The 12,029-nt window shown below is 44.4% G+C and overlaps 1 protein-coding gene across 1 annotated transcript in view; it reads right to left on the bottom strand.

The window, feature by feature from the left end:
* The window catches only part of FKBP10 (FKBP prolyl isomerase 10), a 35,293-nt gene extending 30,652 nt beyond the window's left edge, over window positions 1-4,641 (bottom strand). Inside the window, exon 1 of the mRNA XM_089674456.1 lies at window positions 4,211-4,641. Coding sequence (XP_089530582.1) covers window positions 4,211-4,404 — 194 coding nt within the window. The 5' untranslated portion in view covers window positions 4,405-4,641. The remainder of the gene's footprint in view (window positions 1-4,210) is intronic.
* Window positions 4,642-12,029: the final 7,388 nt, after the last annotated feature.

The raw sequence follows: 12,029 nt of genomic DNA, 5'->3' as shown, positions 1-12,029 counted from the left end.
CTTCTGACCTTTATGAAGACCATAGGCCACCAGCCCATACATCTCCTAAAACCTGGCCAATCTACCCAACTTCTGACCTTTATGGAGACCATAGGCCACCAGCCCATACATCTCCTAAAACCTGGCCAATCTACCCAACTTCTGACCTTTATGGAGACCATAGGCCACCAGCCCATACATCTCCTAGAACCTGGCCAATCTATCCATCTTCTGACCTTTATGGAGACCATAGGCCACCAGCCCATACATCTCCTAGAACCTGGCCAATCTATCCATCTTCTGACCTTTATGGAGACCATAGGACATAGGCCACCAGCACATTGGCTAGAAGTTCTAGGAGGTCTATGTGCTGGTGGCCTATGGTCTCCATAAAGGTCAGAAGATGGATAGATTGGCCAGGTTCTAGGAGATGTATGGGCTGGTGGCCTATGGTCTCCATAAAGGTCAGAAGTTGGGTAGATTGGCCAGGTTCTAGGAGATGTATGGGCTGGTGGCCTATGTCCTATGGTCTTCATAAAGGTCAGAAGTTGGGTAGATTGGCCAGGTTCTAGGAGGTCTGGTGGTCTATGTCCTATGGTCTCCATACAGGTCAGAGGTTGGGTAGATTGGACAGAGGTTCTAGGTGGTATAAGGGCTGTTGGTCAGGTTCTAGGAGGTCTGGTGGCCTATGTCCTATGGTCTCCATACAGGTCAGAAGTTGGGTAGATTGGCTAGACCTCCTAGAACGTCTAGCCAATCTACCCAACTTCTGATCTCTATGGAGACCATAGACCAACAGCCCTTATACCACCTAGAACCTCTGTCCAATCTACCCAACCTCTGACCTGTATGGAGACCATAGGACATAGGCCACCAGCCCCCAGACCTCCTAGAACTTCTGGCCAATCTACCCAACTGCTAGTCTTTATAGAGACCATAGGACATAGACTACCAACCCACAGACCTCCTAGAACGTCTAGCCAATCTACCCAACTTCAAATCTCTATGGAGACCATAGACCAACAGTCCTTATACCACCTAGAACCTCTTACCAATCTACCCAACTTCTGATCACTATGGAGACCTTAGGACATAGGCCACCAGCCCACAGACCTCCTAGAACTTCTGGCCAATCGGCCTAAATCTGGTCTTTATAGAGACCATAGTACATAGACCACCAACCCACAGACCTCCTAGAACTTCCAGCCAATCGACCTACCTTCTGACCTCTACGGAGGCCATAGAACAGACCACCAGCCCACAGACCTCCTAGAACTTCTGGCCAATCTACCTAACTCCTGACCCTTAGGGAGGCCATAGGCCATCAGCCCACAGACCTCCTATAACTTTGGCCAATCTACTCATCTCCTGACCCTTAGAGAGGCCCTAGGCCATCAGCCCACAGACCTAGAACTTTTGGCCAATGCTACACTGCCAATCCAGGCCATTGGATGGCCTTTTTTAACGAATGCTGCCTATAAGGTTTTGGCAAAATGCAGCGGAGGACCAAATAACTTTCTCGGAGCACTCAAACTGCTGGCAGGTCTGAGACTTGTAGGCCATTGGTAGCTGAAGGGTTATATGGCATGCTGAGAATTGTAGTACAACAGCTGGAAGGTCCTAGACTGCAAAAGTATGACACACATTTTCCACATCGGCCCCTTGTATCACCGGGTGCAGAAGTCATTGTTTATACAAACCCAACACAGGCCTCTCATTACAACTCTGTCCCAAGAGGATATGCTAGGCACGGACTTGTGATGTATTCCTCCTAAAAGGGAGAAGCCTAGTTTTCTGTTTAAAGTTCACCACACAGGTTACAATCTGATTGTACAATCTTCTTTAGCTATACCAACAATATCAATTGATTGGATAGATTGACTAGGTCTTCCTATTATATTGTTTTGGTAGATCAAAAATTGGCAATACATTGGACAATCTCAGTAAGCTTTACCAAATCTATATAATACACGAGCCGACTTAATCAACCTTTTGTGTATTTTTTTTATCTAGTCAGGCAGGCTCTACATAATTGATGGCAGATCTAAAGAAGATTGTACAATCAGATTGTATAATGTATGGTCACCTTAGGGTTTTGGGAATGCTATGGGTTGGAGAGCTAGGCATCCTTCCATGATGTGTGTCTGGGCCATGGAGGATTTAGATGCAGCAAGTAGTAGACTGGTGGCCAGTGAGACCTTCAGTAGAGGTGGGTCAGGCCAAGTCTGGTGTGGCAGCATTGGGGCCAGGACTCCCAGTTAGCTGAAAGTGCTCTTTCGGGCGTACCACATTGCTGTGGTGTAACAATATTATCTCAGGGCCTGTTTGGAGCGTGTCCTGTGACCGTAGATCTGGGATTCCTCTCAGGTTTTGAGGATGCTGTGGGTTGGAGAATTAGGGATCCTTCCATAATGGGTGTCTGGGCCATAGAGGATGTAGATGAAGTAGTAAACCGATAGCCAATAAGACCTTCAGCAGAGGTGGGTTGGGCTACGTCTGGCGTGGTGGCTTTGGGCCCAGGACTCCCAGGTAGCTGAATGTGCTTTTTGGGTTGTACCATGTTCCAGTGGTGTGTCTAATATTATCTTGGAGCATGACCTGTGACCCTGAGGCTCCTCTAGGGTATTAAGAATGTTGTGGGTTGGAGGGCAAGGCATCCTTCATTGATGGGCATTTGGGCCATAGAGGATGTAGATGCAGCAAGTAGTAGACTGGCAGCAAGTCAAACCTTCAGAAGAGGTGTGTTGGACCAAGTCTGGTGTGGTGGTGTTAGGGCCAGGAATCTCAGGCATTTGAAAGTACTTTTTGGGGTGTACCATGTTGCAGTGGTATGTCCAATGTTTAGAGCATGACCTGTGACCCTGGATCTGGAGTTCCTCTGGGATTTGAGGATGCTGTGGACTGGAGAGCTAGGCATCCTTTCATGGGCCATGGGAGATGTAGATGCAGCAAGTAGTAGTGCGCAGCCTTTGACCCTGGATCTGGGGCTGCTCAAGGGTTTCAGGGTTGCTGTGGGCTAGGCATGCATCAATGATGGGTGTTTGGGTTATGGAGGATGCAGGTTGAGAAAGTAGTAGACTGGCAGCCAGTGAGACTTGGAGAGTCAGGCTAAGTATGGAGTGTTGGTGTTGCAGACAGGACTACCAGGCAGATGAAAGTGCTTTTTGGGGTGTACCATGTTTCAGTGGTGTGTAGGGTTGCCACCTCATCCCTTTAAAACTGAACATATTAATTACACAGGTTCTGAGGGACATTTCATGTAGATAAGGAACCAAGTGAGTTTAATTACCACCTTAATCAGCCACGGAACCTGTGTAATCAACATGTGTTTAGGTTTTAAAGGGATGAGATGGCAACCTTAGTGGTGTGTCCAATCTCAAGGCCTGCGACTCTGGATTTAGGGTTGGGGACTAAGCATCCCTCCACAATAGGCGTCTGGGTCATGGAGTATGCAGGTAGAGCAAGTAGTAGACTGGCAGCCAGCGAGACCCTGAGCAGAAGTAGGTCAGGCTGTCTGGTGTAGTGGCGTTGGGGCAAGGACTCCCAGGTGAGCCTTGGGTAATGGCACTTGTGCACACGTGTCCCGCTCTCAAGCGCCCATTGGACAAAAATCACGTAGAACCACCCATTCCCTGTCATCTCCTAGAAAGCCATGTCCTAGTTACCTGACAACTGATCCCCAACTAGGTTTGCAAACAGGGGGCCACACCACTGCCTTCTCTGCCATTTTGTATCCTCAGGTTGGGAACTTCTAAGCTAAGCCAACTTCTGGTCTCCTGGAGCACCTACAACCGAACGTACTCGGCAATATGGACACCGTACCGTCATGTATGATGGTGGCTTCATACTGCAAACCACACTAGGAAAGGTTCTAGATGACCAAAATGAGAAGTTGAACGAATTTTAAATGAGCAGATCGCCTGTGCGCTTGGAGGACCACAGATCCCGTTGTATCGCACTTTTTTTCTAGTTAGAACTTTCTAGAAATGTCTCAGGGGTTCTATTCACCAGACCGGTGCTGGGATGCGGTGGTTTGCGCCATGATCTGATGTGCTGAAACAAAGAGCATCACGCAGTACTGGTTTCAGCGCACACCACAGCAACGTAGTGGTACAAACTGATAACAATGAAAATGTGAGCGTTTGCATTGGGACTACGCTGGGCAACCCAACATGAATGATGAGAACATGTCCCAAAGGTGGTCATCCATGTAATACAAAGAGCACCTTACCTGGCATCAAACTTCAGTCCGTCTTTCAGGGTGCCATTGTAATGGTAGCGGACAAAGTCACCCATCTGCACTTCTCTGGGACAGATCTTGGGGACATCATAGCGGTCGATGACAACATCTTCCAGAGGTCCGGAATCGCAAGAGACGCACAAAATCAGGACCTGGATCCAGACTACAAGGCTGCTGGAGATCATGGCTGAAGAAGAGGGAAGGCTGCAGTCCTCAGTGAGATGTTCTACTTCCCTTCCCCTCTTCCTTCATTGACTGCCAAGCCTCTGGTTAGAAAGGAATTTTTGTTAACGTGGAAAGCGGGGCTTCAGGCGGGCGGGGGAGGGGCCTGGGAGTTTTCCTAAAAGTGGGAGACACAGAAAAGCACTGTTAACATCTACAGCCTCAGCCACCAGACCTTGGATGAAGCGTTTTGTGTTTTCTGGTGATAATGTGCGCAGGAAAAAGAAAGATTAGATTTAGAGGAATGAAGAAAGTATGAGGGGAGGAGAAGGTGGGACTTGTTGGAGTATGGGACGAGACGCGCTCAGGGTCCTAGTGTAGCTTGACTGCAAATTAATAAAATGTGGACACATGCAGAGAAAGGGGAATTCAAATACAGGAACCAATACAATTCTCACAAATGTTATTATTATTTATTTAAAAAAAAAAAAATATATATATATATATATATATATATATATAACACATACATTGTAAATACTAAAGTACATATAGAACCCAATGACATTATCATTGTCATGAATTTTATTATTTATTTAAAAAAAAAAATAAACAACAAAAAATAAATAAAAAAAAATATACATATATCTATATATATATATATCTATTTATCTATATATATATATATATATATATATATGTGTGTGTGTACGTATGTGTGTGTATATATATATCACATACATTGTAAATACTAAAGTACATATAACACCCAATGACATTATCATTGTCATGAATTTTATTATTATTTATTTAAAAAAAATAAAATAAACAACAAAAAATAAAAAAAGGAGAAAAAAATAAATAAATAATTATATATATATATATATATATATATATATATATATATATATAAACACATACATTGTAAATACTAAAGTATATATAGAACCCAATGACATTATCATTGTCATGAATTTTATTATTTATTTAAAAAAAAAAATAAACAAAAAAAAAAAAAAAAAAAAAAAAATACATATATCTATATATATATATATATCTATTTATCTATATATATATATATATATATATATATATATATATATATATATGTGTGTGTGTATGTATGTGTGTGTATATATATATATCACATACATTGTAAATACTAAAGTACATATAACACCCAATGACATTATCATTGTCATGAATTTTATTATTATTTATTTAAAAAAAAAAAAAAATAAACAACAAAAAATAAAAAAAGGAGAAATAAATAAATAAATATATATATATATATATATATATATATATATATATATATATATATATATATAAACACATACATTGTAAATACTAAAGTACATATAGAACCCAATGACATTATCATTGTCATGAATTTTATTATTTATTAAAAAAAAAAATTAACAACAAAAAAAGAGAAAAAAAAAAAATATATATATATATATTAAACACATACATTGTAAATACTAAAGTACATAGAAAACCCAATTAAATTATCATAGAATGCTGTCTGCTATAGGCAACTGCCATTTTTAATAAATAAACAACAGTTTTAGCCCTCTTTTTTAACCTTTGTTACATCCCAGTGCTGCTGATCTCCTGCAGCCTCTTTGCAGCCACTTCCTATCTACATGCCCCCAGCAACGTATAGCGTCTCTCAGGGTGGGTTTGCTGATGGTGACAACTGCGGATTATGCCTGTGTAATGCGTGTTGAAATGGCTACTTGTCTCCATCTGAAGTCCAGGGTGACAACATACAAGCAACTTCGGAGACAGGGACAGAGCGTTGTCACTTTATATCAGGAAGTGCCTGAACAGGGACCTTCATGGCAGGATCACCAGGGATTTTATATTTTTATATATATATATATCAGGGGTGGACTGACCATTTGGAAACTCGGGCACTGCCCGAGGGCCCGGGGTCAGTAGAGGGCCCCATTAGATGTCCCTGGTACCTTTTTCATAGGCTTTTTTGAGTTTGGGCAAGGACACAGGGGCCCCATGATCTCCTATTGCCCGGGGGCCCCATGAGTTGTCAGTTCGCCCCTGATATATATATATGTAATCATGTACATATCGTATATATAATACTCTCTGGCACTCAAGTAGCATCAAAATCGCATCAAAGGAACCTTTATGTGTCAAAAGTCTTTTTTTTTTTTGGCTGATAGGAAAGTATGACAGTTCTGTTCATGTAGTGCGACTTTGATTCTTCTTGAGTGCCAGAATGTAAAGTTGCATCAAAGTCTACCTGAACAGAACTGTCATGCTTTCCTATTAGTCAAAAAAAATGCAGTTTTGGACACATAAAGGTTCCTGTACTACTTTGATGCGACTTTGAAGCTACTTGAGTGCAGAGAGTGGCCCTTTTGACCAAGTGATTAGCCTGCGGTTCACATCAAAGTCGCACTGCACAAACAGATCTGTCTTCTATAAGTCAAAAAAATTGAGACTTTGGATACATAAAGGTTCCTGCATACTTTTATGCGACTTTGATGATACTTGAGTGCCAGAATGTAAAATCGCATCAAAGTGCCACAACATGAACAGAACTGTCATACTTTCCTATTAGCCAAAATAATGCGACTTTGGACTCATAAAGGTTCCTGCACTACCTTGATGCGACTTTGGACTCATAAAGGTTCCTGCACTACTTTGATGCGACTTTGGACTCATAAAGGTTCCTGCACTACTTTGATGCGACTTTGGACTCATAAAGGTTCCTGCACTACCTTGATGCGACTTTGGACTCATAAAGGTTCCTGCACTACTTTGATGCGACTTTGGACTCATAAAGGTTCCTGCACTACTTTGATGCGACTTTGATGCTACTTGAATGCCAGAGAATGTAAAATTGCATCAAAGTCGCACTACATGAACAGAACTGTCATACTTTCCTAAGAGCCAAACAAATTGCGACTTTGGACACATAAAGGTTCCTACACTACTTTGATGTGACTTGAATGCTACCTGAGTGCCAGAGAGTGTCAAGTCGCATCAAAGTTCCACTGCATGAAAAGAACTGTCATACTTTCCTATTAGCCAAAAAAAATGCGACTTTGGACACATAAAGGTTCCTGCACTACCTTGATGCGACTTTGATGCTACGTGGGTGCCAGAGAGTGTAAAGTCGCATCAAAGACCCACAACATGAACAGTCATACTTTCCTATTAGCCAAAAAAAATGTGACTTTGGACACTTAAAGGTTCCTGCACTACCTTGATGCGACATTGATGCTTCTTGAGTGCCAGAGAGTTTCAAGTCGCATCAGAGTCGCACTACATGAACAGAACTGTTATACTTTCCTATTAGAATTTGGACACATAAAGGTTCCTGCACTACTTTGATGCGACTTTGAAGCTACTTGAATTCAGAGAGTGGCCCTTTTACCATGCGATTAGCCTGCGGTTCACATCAAAGTCGCACTGCACAAACAGAACTGTCATACTTTCCTATTAGCCAAAAAATGCGACTTTGGACTTCCAAAGGTTCCTGCACTACTTTGATGTGACTTGAATGCTACTTGATTGCCAGAGAGTTTCAAGTCGCATCAAAGTCGCACGACACAAACAGAACTGTCATACTTTCCTATTAGCCAAAAAACCCCACAAAACACATTAAAAACACATCAAATATCAACACTTGCGTTTTTAGGTCCATTAAAGTCTAATACATGCAAAATGCAATCTGCTGTGGGAAAAAAGTCCCTGACCCTTTCCAAAAAATGCACAGATGTGAACTAGATCCATAGGAAACCATGTTAAATGGACTGTAGTGCGTTTCTGCAAGATGCAAAAAACCCCCCCAAAAAACGCATAGGTGTGACCAAGGCTTAGGCTCGTGCAGGACATGCCGACTGCGTTTGTTCAGGCGTGGCAGCGAGTTCATTTGAATGGGCTGCTGTGTCTGTGCTTCCCGGAGAAACAAGGCACATGCACCTTTATAAAACACTGCTGCCAGGGAAATCGCACCGCCCTTTTGACCATGCGATTAGCCTGCGGATCCAGCGTCAGCAAACATCCTGAGGGCTGAGACATGCGGGGGTGCTGCTATTCAGAATGAATGGCCCCCGCGCGTCTCCTAAGGTCAGGGACTATTTTAAACGCAGAACGGTGCGTTTTTAACTCAACGGACCTCAATGGAGACACTGCAGAAAACATATGTAGTGCGTTCTTGATGCGTTCTTGACGTTTTTGATGCGTTTGCGTTTTTAACCTGCCCAACAACAAAAAAAAGCATAAAAACGCGTGAAAAACACGCATGCAGAGATACAAAAAGCACAGCAGAAACGGATCAAAAGCCAACTGCGTAGGTGTGAACCAGGCCTAAGACTTGCAGGTGGGGGGGCAATCAAAACACATGGTTGAGTCACATTTTTACCACCCCCTTAAGCTGCAAAGGTAGCAGATGGGGGTGTTCACATGCCGCTGTCACTATGCTTTGCGTTTGGTGGGCAGGACTGCTACCCAACATGGCTCATACAGGTGAATGGGGACATGTAGCCAATCCTCCACAACAGTGTGCAATGCAGGTGCAGCATTTACAGGGTTAAAACAGGCGGTGAGGAGGCGTCATATCACCTCCTCATCGCCTGTCAAACACCTCTGAAAAGCAATCCAAATGCAGATCGCTTTTCAGAGGCTCAACAACTTAACAGCATGTCCAGGGGTGGACTGACCATTTGGAAACTCAGGCACTGCCCAAGGGCCCGGGGTCAGTAGGGGGCCCCATGAGATGTTCCTGGTACCTTTTTCATAGGCTTTTTTTAGTTTGTGCAAGGACACAGGGGCCCCATGATCCGCTATTGCCCAGGGGCCCCATGAGTTGTCAGTCCACCCATGTCTAAGCCTAGCCTTAGGTAGGCAAGCAATTGCTCGTAATTCTCCAGAACTATACCCGTTGCATGTTGGGTGGTCTCCTCATTACCGTTTGTTACTCAATCTCCTGAAGGTAGGTCCTCATATTCAATGACAACTCATGGGGCCCTCGGGCAATAGGGGATCATGGGGCCCCTGTGTCCTTGCCCAAACTCAAAAAAGCCTATGAAAAAGGTACGAGGGGCATCTCATGGGGCCCCCTACTGACCCCAGGCCCTCGGGCAGTGCCCGAGTTTCCAAATGGTCAGTCCGCCCCTGCTCATATTACATGGTTTTGGTGGATCTCAAGTTGATTGTATGGTCAGATTGTATTGTGTATGGATCAGGGGCAGACTGACTACTCATGGGGCCCCCGGGCAATAGGGGATCATGGGGCCCCTGTGTCCTTGCCCATACCCAAAAAAGCCTATGAAAAAGCCAATAAAAGGTACCAGGGGTATCTCATGGGGCCCCCCTACTGAGCACGGGCCCTCGGGCAGTGCCCGAGTGCTCGAATGGTCAGTCCGCCCCTGGTATGGATGACTCTATATCTTCTAGTACGTTACAATCCCTGTATATATAGTCACCAGGATGTGAATTGGCCCCAGGACACGGGTTGATCCTCGGCCACGCCATCTGGATAAGTCCATCTTACGGGTGGTCTGGGCCAATCATGACAGTAAACATTCAGGATTGAGTCTATTGACACAGATCTTCTGCCCACTGCTAGGAGCCTGAAGTAACATCTACATGGGAGGAAGCCAGAGCAGACATGACTTCTTCCACTAGTCTACCGAGACACGACGGAGTGAAGAGAGGGCAGATGGTTCTGGGACCCTAGGGGGCCCAATCATGAGTTCTCCTACCAAGTATTCACCAGCCATGCCCTCACGATACATTCTGTATAGAATAATGCTTTATTTCTTTCCTTCACAGCCCCGATGAATGCTCCTTTTTTTCTCCTCTATGCTGTGATTTGAAGTTTGGGGTTTTAGGACCTGGTGAGACCTATCAGAGACTTCTGGAAAGATTGGGCAGAAGTCCACATTCTGCTCACCCAGCTACAGGTCACCTCACTGTTGGGCAGAACATGAAGTCCTGAAAACTGACCACCTAGTAAACCTCTATGCTGTGATTGTGAAGTTTGGGGATTTCAGAACGCAGTGAGATCTAGCGGTGTGCTTTGCTGACAGGTCCCCGGACTGCTCAGACAGCACCCAGGTAGGGGTCACCCCATTTGTGGGCAGAAGATGAGCTCCTGAAAGTTGACCACCACTGGAAAAGCACAAACCTCTATGCTGTGACTGTGAAGTTTTGGGATTTCAGAACGCAGTGAGATCTAGCGGTGTGCTTTGCTGACAGGTCCCCAGACTGCTCAGACAGCACCCAGGTAGTGGTCACCCCATTTGTGGGCAGAAGATGAGCTGAAAGTTGACCACCACTGGAAAAGTACAAACCTCTATGCTGTGACTGTGACGTTTTGGGATTTTAGAACCCAGTGAGATTTAGCAGGTTTTTTGTTGGTATGGTGGATACAAGTCCACATACTGCTCATCCAGCAGCCACGAACGGGCTTCCCCATTTCTGGGCAGAAGACGAGGTCCTAAAAGTTGACCACCACCAACATAGACTAAACCTCTATGCTGTGATTGTGAAGTTCTGCGATTTTAGGAACTAGGGTTTTCTGGAAAGCATGGGCAGAAGTCTACATTCTACTCACCCAGCTACAGGTCACCCCACTGTTGGGCAGAACATGAGGTCTTAAAAGTTGACCATATAGTAAACCTCTATGCCATGATTGTGAAGTTTGGGGATTTTAGAACCCAGTGAGATCTAGCAGGGTGTTTTGCTGACAGGGTGGGCACAAGTCCACAGACTGCTCAGCAGCTCCCAGGTAGGGGACGCCCTATTTCTGGGCAGAAGATGAGGTCCTGAAAGTTGACCACCACTGACAAAGTATAAACCTCTATGCTGTGATTGTAAAGTTTGGGGATTTTAGAACCCATTGAGAATTAGCAGGTTTTTTGTTGGCATGGTGGATACAAGTCTACATACTGCTCATCTAGCACCCAGGTATGGGTTTCCCCATTTCTGGGCAGAAGATGAGGTCCTAAAAGTTGACCACCACCAACACAGACTAAACTTCTATGCTGAGATTTTAGGAACTAGGGTTTTCTGGAAAGGGTTGGCAGAAGTCCACATTCTGCTCATAGAGCAGGCAACACAGGGGTCACCTCATTTCTGGATAGAAGGTGAAGTCTTGAAACTTGACCACCACTGACCAAGAGCAAACTGCTGTGCTGTGATTGTGAGATTTGGGGATTGTAGGACCCAATGGGATCTAGAAGAGTTTTCTGGAAAGGGTGGGCACATGTCAATACACTCCCAGCTACGGGACACCACATTTTGGGTAGAAGAAGAAGTCGTGACCACCACTGACACAGACTAACTCTCTATACTGTGATTATGAAGTTTAGAGATTTTAGGACTCCATGAGATATAGCAGGGTCTCCTGGAGAAGGGTGGTCATAAGTCCACATACTGCTCTGACAGCACCCAGGTACTGGTCACCTAATTTATGGGCAGAAGATGATGTCTTGAAATTTGGGGCCCTGTGAAGTCTAGCAGGGATTTCTGGAGAAGGTGGGCTCAAGTCAACATGCAGATCACCCAGCACCCAGGTACCGCTCACCCCCACTGCTGGGCTGACGACGAAGTCCTACAAATTAGAACTATTAATATAGAATAAAAATCTGTGCTCTGATTGTGAGAT

The sequence above is a fragment of the Staurois parvus genome, unplaced genomic scaffold, assembly GCF_062004578.1.
Source record: "Staurois parvus isolate SC_StPar_1 unplaced genomic scaffold, SC_StPar_1.0 ptg000151l, whole genome shotgun sequence".
Lineage (NCBI taxonomy): Eukaryota > Metazoa > Chordata > Amphibia > Anura > Ranidae > Staurois > Staurois parvus.
The sequence above is the reverse complement of the archived record's forward strand: the minus strand, read 5'-3'. Positions and strand labels throughout refer to the sequence as shown.